This window comes from Pseudophryne corroboree, chromosome 8, assembly GCF_028390025.1.
Source record: "Pseudophryne corroboree isolate aPseCor3 chromosome 8, aPseCor3.hap2, whole genome shotgun sequence".
Taxonomy (NCBI): domain Eukaryota; kingdom Metazoa; phylum Chordata; class Amphibia; order Anura; family Myobatrachidae; genus Pseudophryne; species Pseudophryne corroboree.
Window position 1 is genome coordinate 56,630,645 of NC_086451.1, and position 16,464 is coordinate 56,647,108.

Sequence of the window (16,464 nt, forward strand, 5' to 3'; positions counted from 1 at the left end):
GACATACTTAAAATCGCGATGCTGGCTGCCAGGGGTTCCAGTGTCGGCATTTCAACTCGTGTCGGAATTCCGGCGTATGGATTTTGAATGCCGGCATCCCAACCATCAACATCCAGAACATATCCCGTATGTAGAAGGTGAACAAATAGGTAATTGGTTTATTTCAAATAAATACAGATGGGTCCACGGTTATCTGTATGTTGTCACCCCACAATATCTGCACTTTGTGAAAGACCTTTAGTGAAACTATAGCGTTAATGACGGAGGCGGTTGTAAATAATTGAACGTGACTATTTGGTATAGTGCAAATTATCAATATTGGCTTCATATATGAAAATGGGATTTTAATTCATTTAATGAAACAATGTCTCTCGTGCTGTTTTAAATCTCTTTATTTGCAGGCAAAAATGACAAACTGGATCACAGAACAAATATTACAGGAAATGGAGGAGTGAGGCTGCGTTCATTCTTATAGGGTTTAACATGGGTTTATTCCATTTTTGCTTTCTGATCAATCTGTATAATCAATTAGCAGAGGCTTCAACCATCTAGAGCAAGCATGAAGCGAAATGATGTAATTTCACGGCAAATCATTAAACACATTTACAGATTGCATAGCCGTTTACAACACCAACACGGGGAATTTCTAGACCTCTCACAAGCAGCCCATTTTAGGGTAAAATAACTTTATGTGGCTCAAAAGGGTTGGGGTCTGTAAGAGTTTCCTCAGGCATTCAGTGCAAACAGGCCTGACTTCCTGTACCAACAAAATGGCTTCCTTAGGCTTATCTCATATACTAGATCTACAGCCAAACACCGATGTAAGGTTCCGTGTCAGAAGTAATGGCATTGAGCAGCGCTCAATTCTGGGATTAAGGGGTCTATTTACTAAGCCGTGGATGGTGTTATAGTACCAGCCAATCGGCTCCTAACTGCCATGTCACAGGCCGTGTTTGAGAAAGGACAGTTAGGAGCTGACTGGCTGGTACTTTTACTCAGTCCACTTTATCTCCCTCCAAGGTTAGTAAATAGACCACATGATTTATATTAAATACTAGGCAGTTATTACAAAAATTAAGAGTCACACAGATTTAGGCTGCAGTCTAGCATATTCAAAGCCTGAGCCTCACCCCTTCTATCTCTAAACATAAATATCTCTTTATATATTATATAAGACAGAACTAAATTCAAACATTTAGGTCGCTACACACAATAAGGATGCAAGCATTCATTTCCAATTGGTGAGGCAGGTCAAGCTCACTCAAATACAGATACACACATTTCCTGAACAGTTAACAAATCAGTTGGTGGGAGAGAGTACTGGGAAGGTTTGCTTCAGAATAGTGGTATTAAACATACACTTTATGAGTAAACATGTACGGATGCAGCATATTCTAGATCTAGACTGTGTTAAGATTGGAAAACTTAGGGTTGGACATTAATGGCATCACCAGATATTTACCCCATTGCCAGTTGTGCTTTATAACACTGGGGGCTGCTGCAGGCTACAAAGCTCTACAGCGTTTTTTGCATGTCCAGTGATGACATGGAAGCAAAGTGCATTATGGGAAATAGAACTATATAAAATGAGGAAAAGAGAAAATATAGAGAAATCCAGAATATGTTGCATTCGTAGGCTACATAGTGAAAAGGGCTCTGAATGCAAAGCAACGCAACTGTACAACAGAGAAAAATTCAGTGCATGGATGGTGTAATAGGTGTACATCCAGGGAACACGGCCCAGGATACAGTGCATGAAAAAATAGTCAATAATCCAAAACACAAGACCCAGAATGCACTGGGCTCATTACAAATTCCAGGATGAACAGACAATACAGAATCTCCACAAAGCCAGGGGTAAAAGGGTAAAAGGAGGGGGTGGTGTTACAAAATGTCCAAACGTACATCCATGCCTTAATGTTAAGGAGCCTATCTCAGAGGCCAAAAAATAGCATTGGTTAGAAGTAGGGTAGGGTGACAATAACTCCCTTTCTGCTCGTGGGCAAAGAATAAACTGCAGACTATTGCTCTTCTGCTCTTCAGCAGCCAGTGGTTGGGCTGGGTGGGGTAAAATGAGGTCTCGGGAGAAGTGGGCTATAACAGTTTGGGGAGAAAGGAAATCTAACTGCTGATTTCATCATCTGTTTTATTCATTCTCTTCAGAGCGTCCAGGAGTTTCTGAGGGGTGAGAATATGGGTGGAGCCTGCAACAGAATAGAGGAAGAAAAAGAGAGAAAGAGAGAGAGAGAAAGGGACAGTAAATATACAAAGGGCGAGATGTATTTTCTAACTAATATCCAGATACACATCTCCCCCTGTGATCACAAGATTACATGCTAGGCTGTGAAATGTGAATTCAGGAACTCATGTGAGACAGAGCGCTGGGACAAAACAGAAGGCGATATAGAATGGTTAGCCCACAATTTGGGATAGGGAAGCATAAATGTGTGATTTCAAACTACAGGTAACCAACTTCCAAATTACCGAGACCCCTGCAGACAAAGCTAGAGGAGCATTAGGCCACCATCTTTATGCTTTTCTGTCTCAAATCAACGTTAAATACATTTAATCAGTCTCCGATGTTGTCACATTAAAGACAGATAAAGGAGTCAATGTACTAAACCATCCATCTCCTTGGAGACAAATAAAGTGGACAGAGATAAAGTACCAGCCAATCAGCTTCTAACTGCCATGTTACAGGCTGTGTTTGAAAAACGTCAGAAGCTGGTTGGTTGGTACTTTATCTCCGTCCACTTTATTTCTCTCCAAGGATTAGTACATAGGCCTCTAAGGGGTATATTCAATTAAGGTCGAAACTGCCGTCTTGTCGAAAAGACGGCAGTTTTCAACCTTTTCAGGTCGGAAAGGGGTTCCGACCTATTCAGGCCCCAGCATTTTTATTCGACAAGTCGGGGAATTCAACTTGTCGAATAGTACGTGAATTGGCGGTATAGCTGCCGATTCACGTGCTTCTGATGGAAATGGGCCAAATTCGACAGGTTTTGGCCCCGTTTCTGACCATCTCAGTTCAACTTAAAAAAAAGTTGAACTGAGATGAGGGAGGAGAGTGGGGAGAGCCATGGGGAGACGGGACAGCAGAGATACAGCACAGTGCTGCAGGAGGATGTGGCACAGCCGCCGCTCACGGCTTCGTCCACCCGGCTCTAGCAAGTGAGGTCCCGCTTGCTGGAGCCGGGTGGACACTGCCATGAGGTCTGGCGGCTGTGCCACATCCACCTGCAGCGCTGCTGTCCCCCGTCTGCCCGCGGCTCTCCCCCCCTCTCCGGTTCCTCATCTCAATTCAACTTTTTTAAAGTCGAATTGAGATGGGCATTAAATAGCCCTTGTCGGATCCATTCCGACAAATGCATGTCGGAATGGATCCGACCTCAATTAAATACACCCCTAAGGCTCTCTGTGTTATTATTAAAGGGAAGCTACAGACACAAAATGCCATTTGCTGCTTTGAAATTAATTTAGACATTTCTGGAACATTATAGAAAATCTGATATTGTCCTATTTGGTATTTATACTACATCAAGGGAGTGAGGACAGTACAGGGAAACAAAATCCTACAAACTGCTGGAGACACGTGTTGCTTGAAGTAGTGCTTGCCTACATATTAGGATCACCCCACTAGTAGGTGTAAGTATGGGGGAAGAGGTGATGTGGTTGTATCATCATTGCACCACCCACCACTGCAAAATGCAGGTTACAAAGCCATTCCGAAGCATTTCGCAGTGAAACACATCATTACAGCCCTGTCTTGACCACTTCACCGGGGATGTGGGTTGGATCCGAGAAGGTGTCTACTTTCCTAGGAGAACTCCCCAAATGTAGGCAAGTACTGTATGCCAGAAATGTACTCTCATGGCATAAAAGCATTCATAAGTACATTTATGCATATTAAAACAAGCAGCAAATGACAGGTGTATTTCCATTAAGATGGATCCGTCACCTACACACAACAGAGTCATCCAATGTACGGGATTAATATTCATGAGCACTTCATTTATTAAATGAGTAGGCAGAAGTTACTCACACAATATGTAAGGCCTCATGAATATACATCAGGTAGTGCCTCAATAGTGCCTCAAACAAAAAAATGAGGCTTCTGAGGTTGAGGTGAAACAGGGAAAACCACTACTGCATGTAGGTCACAGGTACACCTTATCATTAAATACGGCATTTCCAAAAACACTCTAATGAAAGTGCCATAACGATCAGAGTGTTTTTGTTTTTCCATTTTTAGCTATACTAGTATCATTACTTTAAACAAACAATATTATAATGCTGCTTTAGAACAGGAGTATGTCATCTATAGTTCTCCAGCTGTTGTCAACCTAAAATTCCCATGGATGTTTACGAAGGCCCAACTTTTGGTTTCCCTTAAAACTAATTGCCTCTTTAAATCTAGCAGTTATATCACCGGAATCACGCCAGGACCAGCAGACTGGAGATTATGAAACCAAAACAAAGACAAGTATCCAAACATTTCAAATCCCACTAACCATTTGTATAATCTAATGTATAATGTTCAAAAATCTGTGCATGACCCAAACCACTGCAACGTATAACTTAACTTTACAAACACAGCAAAAACTAATAGCAACTCTAAATTACCAACTAAAAAAATGCACAAAAAGGCGCTATTACATTGATTTTTTTAGGTGGCAAACATACTTTGGTTCCTGACACAGCTTATCCATATAGATTAACTTTAGAATTTAGATAAGGCCGAATGTGATGAACTTCTGTCTTTTTCAACATCACCAACTGGGGAACTCTACAAGATGTAACCTATATACCCGTATTAAACTCACTTCCTACCAGTTCCGACTATTCAGTTGGCACAAAGAAAGACACACCCCTGATATGCCCAGCCACACCCCCACTGCATTATGCCTTGTTCCTTTACCTATAATGACACGCCTCTTTTCTGGCAGACCACACCCCTTTTGATGAGGACGTTTGCATACTATGAGTTAAAAACATTTTGATAGGAAAGAGGAGAGAAAAATGTAGGTCTAGTATTGGACTTAGCTGGTAGGTATGCAAAACTAGTCCCATGAGAGTGACTCGTGTTGGAGGACAAACACCATAACCTTCTAAGTCCTGATCCAAACCTGGGGGCAGATGTATTAAGCCTGGAGAAGTGATAAAGCATATCGTACCAGCCACTCAATTCCTAACTGTCTTTTTACATATTGGAGCTGATTGGCTGGTGCGTTATCACCTTACCCTTATCACTGCTTTATCAATTCTCCAGGCTTAATACATCTGCCCCCTGGTTCTGCCTGATGAGATTTTCAGTTCAACAACAGCTGGAGAGCCTCAGGTGGCCTACACTTGAGCCAGAATAAAAGTGACTACAGAGGAGATCTTAAACTAGTAATCTGATGCAACCGAGTACATACCAGCAGAGGTTTCCATAATTCAAAACTGTAGATAACCAAAGATGACATTGCAATTCCTGTCAATAAGTATTAGATATCAGTCCCACTTAGGGCTAGTACAATGCCATTGGTAAGACAAATTGTAGATCCCTACAGCATGCACTACAATTTGTATACCAAGACCAGGGGGGAATTTACCCCTCAATTTATAGTTTTGTCTTTTCTGTATGTGGATTTAATCAAGATTTTTGGCTCTAAATGGGGCTGAAATTCTGAACATCTGATACAAAACATCATTATACCAAAATAATCACCATAGGACATAAAGAAACCACTGCACATCTTTCCCATAATCACAGCATGCAATGTCCCTTTTGAATGTCCCTCCCAGCTCCCCCACAAGAACAAAAAGAACTGTATTAAACAACCCCCCCCCCCCCCCTGTATCAATGCTTGCTGACATGGAATCTATGGCATGCACAGATCCCGTGAACGAGCGATAAACTTAAAAAGTGACTTGCTGTGGCCCATTCCCCACCACATCCCAACGGAGAGAAGAGGTTAATGCAACAGTTCTCACTGGATCAATGTGGGTAATGACAGACCATTGTGCTTGAAATCAGGAGACTGACACCTTGCATAAGAAAATAACTATTACAATGACTTATCTTCATTTGCCAGGCGACTCGTTTTTGTTTTTTTGTTAAAGAGGAAACTCATGACAATAAACCTGAATCTGCTGGCAATAGTTTAAAATGTAGATGTCACCTACATATGGTGTATTCAGCCAATCGGTTCATTAGGAACTAGCGACAAGTGTTTAAAGAGGAGATGTATAAAGCCTTAGAAGCTTCACTTTATTTCTTTCCAACTGTCATTTCAAAGCATGTGTTAGATAAATTACATCTAAAATCTGATTGGTTGCTTTGGGTAACTTCTCTAGTTTATCTCTCTCCAAGGCTTGATACATCTCCCCCTAAGGCATTAAATAGAAAGTGTCTCATTCCTTGGTAACGTTGCTGGGCTTAATGAATTTTAGGATAGGCTGCTCCTTTGTGCGCATAGGTGTCAGGTGCAATTCAATCTGATTCCTAGCGGACAACTGTAACATTAACCCTTTCTGCTCCGCAGTGGGGTAAGAGCGAGCGTTCTTTGCCTTGATTGGTGAATCATGATTTCATGCAACCAGTGGCGATGGGTTTTTTTTCTGGGGAGCTTTAGGCCCCCCACTTTAAATTAAACTTACAAAGATTGTTGTGGGGCTGACGAGTGAACCGCTTGCAGAGCAAAATGCTTGAAAATGTTTGTCCCGCAGGGAAGACGGCACAGATGAGAGATGGAGGAGGATATGTAATGAGTTCACGTAGAATATTAGACCTCTGTTGGTGTTCTGCATTATCATCTATCTAATTGTTTCCCAGATTGGCCGGTACCACTACCTTGGGGCGGGTGGTTAACCAGGTGTGTGGGTTGGACACACCATGAATAGTGAATCAGCTGGAGCAGGATGGGAGGCACAAGTCCAACTGGACCCATGTACAATGCACACCACACACACTGAACCAATGATAGATATGTCAGCCCCTGCCAGCAGGCACTCCTTATCGTCCTCTGCAGCTGATAACTAATCTATGGGGGAAATGCTTCTCTAAATGAACAAGCACAGGGTGACTAACAGGTTTGCAAAGACATGGATAGTTGAATTCAAACACAGGGGCAAGCCAATGATGTCACAGCTGCTCAACCGGCTGCAGTCTCAGCTGCTTGACATCAGAGCCCAATAGGATGCTCTCCTAAAGATGTGCATTCGGCTATCTGGGTGAAGTCACTTGTGGACACTAATGGTGGGTACACACTGCACGATATATTTGCAGATCAATGGATCTGCAGATATATCTACAGCCGGATTGGGCAGTGTCTTGTGCATACACACTGCCCGATCTGTCGTGACTGACATCACAAACTGGGCGAGCATTTACATGCACCAGCCCAGTTCAGCCGTCAATCATCGGCGGCGGCTGCAGCATGTGTATGGGTGGACGGCTGACCGCCCGTACACATACAACGATGTACCAATATATCTGCAGATATATTGGTCATCGTGTGTGCTGCAGGGCTGACGCAATATATCTGTGAACGACGGCGTTCACAGACATATCATTGGTACACATTGGCTGACGGGCCAGTGATATATTGGCCATTGTGTATCCAGCATAATTCTCATCTTAATCTGTGTATTACTGTGCATATATATCCAATGAGAGTGACTTATCAGAAAAAATGATCTACAGTTCTGAGTGAAGTTCGACAGATCCATATGTGGGCTGTGTTAGTGGTGACATTGGGTGCTTTACAATCTATGAGCTATGCAATGCTAACAGTAGGGTGGATGGGCCTCCACATAAAAATAGCATAAAATAGGCCCATCATCACCATCACAAAATGTTGCAATTTTTCTACTTTTACATATTTAGGGAGACAATGGCCTGATTGTGTGGGTTCTGTACACCTGGTTCTGGTCCTTCTCACAGTAGGCCCTTGATCATTTTCAGCTTCAGGCCAAAAATAAGATTTTACTTACCGGTAAATCTATTTCTCGTAGTCCGTAGTGGATGCTGGGGACTCTGTAAGGACCATGGGGAATAGACGGGCTCCGCAGGAGACAGGGCACTTTAAGAAAGAATTTGGATACTGGTGTGCTCTGGCTCCTCCCTCTATGTCCCTCCTCCAGACCTCAGTTAAAGAAACTGTGCCCGGAAGAGCTGACAGTACAAGGAAAGGATTTTGGAATCCAGGGCAAGACTCATACCAGCCACACCAATCACACCGTATAACTTGTGATAAACTTACCCAGTTAACAGTATGAACAACAATAGAGCATCAGATCAACCCTGATGCAACTATAACATAACCCTTATGTAAGCAATAACTATATACAAGCATTGCAGAAAAAGTCCGCACTTGGGACGGGCACCCAGCATCCACTACGGACTACGAGAAATAGATTTACCGGTAAGTAAAATCTTATTTTCTCTAACGTCCTAGTGGATGCTGGGGACTCCGTAAGGACCATGAGGATTATACCAAAGCTCCCAAACGGGCGGGAGAGTGCGGATGACTCTGCAGCACCGAATGGGCAAACACAAGGTCCTCCTCAGCCAGGGTATCAAACTTGTAGAACTTTGCAAAAGTGTTTGAACCCGACCAAGTAGCTGCTCGGCAAAGCTGTAATGCCGAGACCCCTCGGGCAGCCGCCCAAGAAGAGCCCACCTTCCTTGTGGAATGGGCTTTTACTGATTTTGGCAGCGGCAATCCCACCGCAGAATGAGCCTGCTGAATCGTGCCACAGATCCAGCGAGCAATAGTTTGCTTTGAAGCAGGAGCACCCAGCTTGTTGGGTGCATACAGGATAAACAGTGACTCAGTTTTCCTGACTCTAGCCGTTCTGGCTACATAAACCTTCAAAGCCCTGACCACATCTAGTAACTCGGAATCCTCCAAGTCACGAGTAGCCACAGGCACCACAATAGGTTGGTTCATATGAAAAGATGACACCACTTTTGGCAGAAATTGCGGACGGGTCCGCAATTCCGCCCTGTCCATATGGAAAACCAGATAGGGGCTTTTATTGTGACAAAGCCGCTAATTCTGACACACGCCTGGCTGAAGCCAAGGCTAATAGCATGACCACCTTCCACGTGAAAAATTTTAACTCCACGGTTTTAAGTGGCTCAAACCAGTGTGACTTCAGGAAACTCAACACCACGTTAAGATCCCAAGGTGCCACTGGAGGCACAAAAGGGGGCTGAATATGCAGCACTACCTTTACAAACGTCTGAACTTCAGGAAGAGAAGCCAGTTCTTTTTTAAAGAAAATGGATAGGGCCGAAATCTGGACCTTAATTGAACCCAATTTTAGGCCCAAAGTCACTCCAGACTGTAGGAAGTGAAGGAAACGGCCCAGCTGGAATTCCTCCGTAGGGGCATTCCTGGCCTCACACCAAGCAACATATTTTCGCCATATACGGTGATAATGTTTAGCCGTCACGTCCTTCCAAGCCTTTATCAGCATAGGAATAACCTCATCCGGAATGCCTTTCTCTGCTAGGATCCGGCGTTCAACCGCCATGCCGTCAAACGCAGCCTCGGTAAGTCTTGGAACAGACAGGGCCCCTGTTGCAACAAGTCCTGTCTTAGAGGCAGAGGCCACGGGTACTCTGTGAGCATTTCTTGCAGCTCTGGATACCAAGTCCTTCTTGGCCAATCCGGAACAATGAGTATTGTTCTCACTCCTCTTCTTCTTATGATTCTCAGTACCTTGGGTATGAGAGGAAGAGGAGGAAATACATAGACCGACTGGAACACCCACGGTGTCACTAGAGCGTCTACAGCTATCGCCTGAGGGTCTCTTGACCTGGCGCAATACCTCTGTAGCTTTTTGTTGAGGCGGGATGCCATCATGTCTACTTGTGGCAGTTCCCACCGACTTGCAATCTGCGTGAAGACTTCTTGATGAAGTCCCCACTCTCCCGGGTGGAGGTCGTGCCTGCTGAGGAAGTCTGCTTCCCAGTTGTCCACTCCCGGAATGAACACTGCTGACAGTGCACTTACGTGATTCTCCGCCCAGCGAAGAATTCTGGTGGCTTCCGCCATCGCCACCCTGCTCCTTGTGCCGCCTTGGCGGTTTACATGAGCCACTGCGGTGATGTTGTCTGACTGAATCAGCACCGGTCGGTCGCGAAGCAGGGTCTCCGCTTGACGTAGGGCGTTGTATATTGCCCTTAGTTCCAGGATGTTGATGTGAAGACAAGTCTCCTGACTTGACCACAGACCTTGGAAATTTCTTTCCTGTGTGACTGCTCCCCACCCTCGGAGGCTTGCGTCCGTGGTCACCAGGACCCAGTCCTGAATGCCGAATCTGCGGCCCTTGAGAAGGTGAGCACTCTGCAGCCACCACAGGAGAGACACCCTGGCCCTGGGGGACAGGGTGATCAGCCGATGCATCTGTAGATGTGATCCGGACCACTTGTCCAACAGATCCCATAGGAAAGTCCTCGCATGGAACCTGCCGAAGGGAATGGCCTCGTATGATGCCACCATCTTTCCCAGGACTCGCGTGCAGTGATGCACCGACACCTGTTTTGGTTTTAATAGGTCTCTGACCAGTGTCATGAGCTCCTGAGCCTTCTCCATCGGGAGATAAACCCTCTTCTGGTCTGTGTCCAGAATCATGCCCAGGAAGGGCAGACGAGTCGTAGGAATCAACTGCGACTTCGGAATATTTAGAATCCAGCCGTGCTGTTGTAACACTTCCCGAGAGCATGCTACGCTGATCAGCAACTGCTCTCTGGACCTCGCCTTTATGAGGAGATTGTCCAAGTATGGGATAATTGGGACCCCTTGCTTTCACAGGAGCACCATCATTTCCGCCATTACCTTGGTAAATATTCTCGGTGCCGTGGAGAGACCAAACGGCAACGTCTGGAATTGGTAATGACAATCCTGTACCACAAATCTGAGGTACGCCTGATGAGGTGGATAAATGGGGACATGAAGGTAAGCATCCTTTATGTCCAGAGACACCATAAAGTCCCCCCCTTCCAGGCTTGCGATGACCGCTCTGAGCGATTCCATCTTGTACTTGAACCTTTTCAGGTATATGTTCAGGGATTTTAAATTCAATATGGGTCTGACCGAACCGTCCGGTTTCGGAACCACAAACATGGTCGAATAGTAACCCCTTCCCTGTTAAAGGAGGGGAACCTTTACCACCACCTGCTGAAGATACAATTTGTGAATTGCAGCTAACACTATTTCCCTCTCTAAGGGGGAAGCTGGCAGGGCCGATTTGAGGTAACGGTGAGGGGGCATCTCTTCGAATTCCAGCTTGTATCCCTGAGACACAATCTCTATAGCCCAGGGATCCACCTGGGAGTGAACCCACTTGTGGCTGAAATTTCGGAGACGCGCCCCCACCGGGCCTAGCTCCGCCTGTGGAGCTCCAGCGTCATGCGGTGGATTTAGTGGAAGCCGGGGAGGATTTCTGTTCCTGGGAACTAGCTGTATTGTGCAGCTTCTTTCCTCTACCCCTGCCTCTGGCAAGAAAGGACGCTCCTCGGACTTTCTTGCCTTTTTGTGATCGAAAGGACTGCATTTGGTAATACGGTGCTTTCTTAGGTTGTGAGGGAACATATGGCAAAAAATTTGACTTTCCAGCCGTAGCTGTGGAGACCAGGTCCGAGAGACCGTCCCCAAACAATTCCTCACCCTTGTAAGGTAAAACCTCCATGTGCCTTTTTGAGTCAGCATCGCCTGTCCATTGCCGAGTCCACAGGACCCTTCTGGCAGAAATCGACATTGCATTTATTCTAGAGCCCAGTAGGCTAATGTCTCTTTGAGCATCTCTCATATATAGGACAGCGTCTTTTATATGCCCCAGGGTCAGTACTATAGTATCCTTGTCCAAGGTATCAAGTTCCTCAGATAAGGTATCTGTCCATGCTGCTACAGCACTACACATCCAGGCCGACGCAATCGCCGGCCTTAGTAGGGTACCTGAATGTGTATAAATGGACTTCAGGATACCCTCCTGCTTTCTATCCGCAGCATCTTTTAGGGTGGCCGTATCCTGTGACGGTAGGGCTACCCTCTTGGATAAGCGTGTTAAAGCTTTGTCTACCCTCGGGGAGGATTTCCAGCGCAACCTGTCCGTTGGCGGGAAAGGATACGCCATAAGCATCCGTTTGGAAATCTGCAGTTTTCTATCTGGAGATTCCCAAGCCTTTTCACATAACTCATTTAACTCATGTGAAGGGGGAAAGGTCACCTCTTGCCTTTTTTCCCCATACACATATAAACCCTCTTGTCAGGGACTGGGGTTTCCTCTGTGATGTGCAACACATCTTTCATTGCTATAATCATGTAACGGATGGCTTTAGCCATTTTAGGCTGTAACTTTGCATCATCGCCATCGACACTGGAGTCAAAATCCGTGTAGACATCTGTGTCAACAATTTGGGATAGTGGGCGCTTCTGAGACCCTGACGGCCTCTGCGACATAGGATCAGGCATGGGCTGAGACCCCGGCTGTCCCAAGGCTTCAGCTTTATCCAACCTTTTATGCAAGGAAGTAACATTATCATTTAAAACCTTCCACATATCCATCCAATCGGGTGTCGGCGCCGTAGGCGGCGACCCCACATTCATTTGTTCCCGCTCTGTTTCCACATAGCCTTCCTCGTCAAACATGCCGACACAAGCGTACCGACACACCACACACACAGGGGATGCTCTATTTGAAGACGGTTCCCCCACAAGGCCTTTTGGAGAGACAGTGAGAGAGTATGCCAGCACACACCCCAGCGCTATATGTCCCAGGAATCACACAGTAACTTAGTGTTAACCCAGTAGCTGCTGTATATACTGTTTTTGCGCCAAATTTATGTGCCCCCCCTCTCTTTTTACCCTCTTCTACCGTGATTCTGCAGGGGAGAGCCTGGGGAGCTTCCTCTCAGCGGAGCTGTGGAGAGAAAATAGCGCTGGTGAGTGCTGAGGAAGAAGCCCCGCCCCCTCAGCGGCGGGCTTCTGTCCCGCGTTTCTGTGTAAAAATATGGCGGGGGCCCTTGCATATATACAGTGCCCAACTGTATATATGCTACTTTTGCCAAGAGGTCTCTAATTGCTGCCCAGGGCGCCCCCCCCCCCCTGCACCCTACAGTGACCGGAGTATGTGGGTTTAGTGTGGGAGCAATGGCGCACAGCTGCAGTGCTGTGCGCTACCTCATATGAAGACTGGAGTCTTCTGCCGCCGATTTCGAAGTCTTCTTGCTTTTGACGCCGGCTTCTGTCTTCCGGCTCTGCGAGGGGGACGGCGGCGCGGCTCCGGGATCGGACGACAAAGGGTGAGATCCTGTGTACGATCCCTCTGGAGCTAATGGTGTCCAGTAGCCTAAGAAGCAGGACCTATCTTCAGTGAGTAGGGCTGCTTCTCTCCCCTCAGTCCCACGTAGCAGAGAGTCTGTTGCCAGCAGATCTCCCTGAAAATAAAAAAACCTAACAAAATACTTTCTTATAGCAAGCTCAGGAGAGCTCACTAAGTAGCACCCAGCTCGTCCGGGCACAGATTCAAACTGAGGTCTGGAGGAGGGACATAGAGGGAGGAGCCAGAGCACACCAGTATCCAAATTCTTTCTTAAAGTGCCCTGTCTCCTGCGGAGCCGTCCCCAGCATCCACTAGGACGTTAGAGAAAAGGGCATTATGGGGGTCATGCCGATCCGTTCGCACGCTGCTGTTTTTCGCAGCCGTTTGAACGGGTCAGAACTGCGTATGAGCACGGGCGGCAATGAGCAGGCACGTCACTGCCTGGCGACGGCCGTCGCTGGGCAGTGTCGGGAAAAACTAAGAAAGCGTTCGCAGCGGCGAACGGGCGAACGCAAGAAGATTGACAGGAAGAGGCTGGCTGGGGGTGGCAACTGAGCGTTTTCTGGGAGTGCCGAAGAAAACGCAGGCGTGTCCGGCCGAATGCAGGGAGGGATCCCGACGTCAGCTCCAGGAAGGATCACCACAGCGGGTAAGTCTTGAGCTGTGCAGAGACTGCACGAACTTTTTGCTTGTACAGTCTCTGCACAGCGGATCGCAGCCCTGCACAGCTAATCCCCCCTCCCCTGTAGGCGGCGACTGCCTGATCAGGTCGGAATGACCCCCTTAGTCCGGCCCTGGCCCCAGTAGATTGCCATCATATACATTTAGAAGCTGTTGTTTTTTTTAGGGGGGGGGTTATGCAATAATCATCCATCTATCACTGTATCTATGCTTTTTTAAATTGGTTTTGGTCTTTCTTAGTTAGGGGTCTGGTTTGCTGCCTCTTTTACATGCAGCCTTTATTCAAGATTGTGGACGTGCAATTACTATATCCTACAATGTATTCATACACAGGTGCATTAAGTAAGGCCGCAATAAGCATAACTGAATTGCAATGCTTTATCGTTTCAGCTGTAGTCTTAATTCAAATCCTCTTGGTAGAAGTTGTGAAGGTTTTGAAAACAGTTTGTGTTGGAAATCTACAAAAATATGTCATTACTTTTTTTGTTTAATTTATACCTATCAATTTATTTTGACATATAAAAATGTCAAACTTGTAGATTTTTGCGCTAGACAACACGGAATGATATGGACAACATGTGATGAGGATGGAAAATAATAGAGACACAGGGGTAAGGTTGGCTTGAGAACAATAAGGAGTCAAATAACAATGCAGAGAAAAGACAATAAACCGAATGAAAGACAAGAAGAGAGGGAGAAGATGAGAGACAGATTGATCATGAGGTGACATGATCAGCGGGAGGTGGAAGGACACATTTTCAGCTGTTCCTATAATGGCATTTCCAAAAGAAATCAAAAAACCAGCAAGCATTTTCTTATTGTAAAAACAAGATAAATTAATTGGTGATGTCCGAGCTGAGGGTGAGTGGGGCAGAGAAATCCACGAAGGGTGGAGGGTTTTTGGGGGGTATTAAAGTCTCTCTTTACTTTTTTGTCCCAGCTCGTTAGACCTCACTCCATGATGGGAGCCGGGTCCTCGAATGACACCCGACTGCTGTCTCGGAAGTCTGGGTGTCTGAGGTCTCCAAGAAATTTGATGGGTGTTAATATGTGAGTGGAACCTGTGAGAGAAGAGAGGGGGGCTGACAAAGGCCTAACACAGACAGGGAGGAGCAGGGGAGGGGAGTAAGAAGAGAAGACTTTTGAAGGACTAAACACAGACAACACATATAGGGAAGAGGACAACGACCAAATAAAAAGCAGACAACTGATTGTGCTAGAAGAAATATGAAGAATATGTGAAGGGAATCAAAATATGAAGAAAAAGACTTAAAACACAAGGGAGACTGAGGCAGCAGGAAGGTGAAACAAGGGACGTTGAGGCAGCAAAGGGGAAGCACAAGGGAGACTGAGGTAGCAAGGGAAACACAAGTAAGGCTAAGGTAGCAGGGGGAGCACAAGGGAGGATAAGGCAGCAGAAGGAAACATGGAAGCTTAGTTAGAACGGCAAAACATATGGGAGGCTGAGGTAGCAGGGGGAATCACAAGGGAGGCTGAGGTAGCAGGGGGAATCACAAGGGAGGCTGAGGTAGCAGGGGGAATCACAAGGGGGCATAAGGCAGCAGGAAGAAACACAAGGGAGGATGAGGTAGCAGGTGGAAAGCACAAGGGAGGCTGAGGTAGCGGGGGAAGCACAAGGGAGCCTGAGGTAGTAGGGGGAGTCACAAGGGAGCCTGAGGCAGCAAGAGGAAGCACAAGGGAGGTTGAGCCAGCAAGGCAAAGCATAAGGGAGGCTAGGGAGGCAATGGAGGCTGAGAGAGTGAGAGGAAGCACAAAAGAAACTGAGCCAACAGGAGAAAGGAGAAACTCTGAAGCTAATATGGAAAAAATGGGGAGCATAAGCTAGAAAAAAGAAACACAAGACCAAACCAGGCTGAGCCAGTGAAGGAATAAATTATTTGATACAGGAACCAATGAGAGGGCTGAGAAATTGAGATTGAGAAATAGATAGAATAAAGAAAAAAGAGTAAGCCAGAAAGAGGAGGGAAGGCCAAGAGATAGTGAACATTCAAAGTGACAAGTTACCACAAGAGGCAGAAGAGAGACATAACTACACACATATATAATATATACAGAACACAGTGGACCTCATTTATGTGGGGAATAACGCCTACAGACAGGGCCTGTTCTAGACCAAGTGGATCCAAGGGCAAAAAATTTCTTCAGCTAAAATATTGGCATGTCTGAGGTAACCGTGTAATGAGATATGCAGTTTTCCACAGCAATCTTCAAATGTGGACATCTGCAGCATATCATCTGATTATTTACAGCCCATGACATTGTTCTGGTCACTCAGCATTTAAGAGTTCAGCTTTAGGGAGAAGCTGTGAGCATTTGAGTTTTAATTAAAAAAAAATGTGCCAAATTGTCATGTTCTGTTGATGAGGAAAACATTTGATGCGGAAAATGCTTTCTCTGTGATCCAAGTGCTGCATCTGACAACACAGCATTGGAACACCATTGCGA

At 45.9% G+C, this 16,464-nt stretch overlaps 1 protein-coding gene across 3 annotated transcripts in view; it reads right to left on the reverse strand.

The window, feature by feature from the left end:
• Nucleotides 1-374: 374 nt before the first annotated feature.
• STXBP1 (syntaxin binding protein 1) overlaps nt 375-16,464 on the reverse strand; it is a 71,446-nt gene continuing 55,356 nt past the window's right edge. For 2 of the 3 annotated variants that reach the window (XM_063936425.1, XM_063936424.1), the window contains one exon: nt 375-2,204. In XM_063936425.1, the coding sequence (XP_063792495.1) occupies nt 2,147-2,204 (58 nt within the window). In that variant the 3' untranslated portion in view covers nt 375-2,146. Of the gene's footprint in view, nt 2,205-14,925; nt 15,060-16,464 lie in introns of all 3 variants that reach the window. The other variant, XM_063936423.1, reaches the window with a different exon arrangement.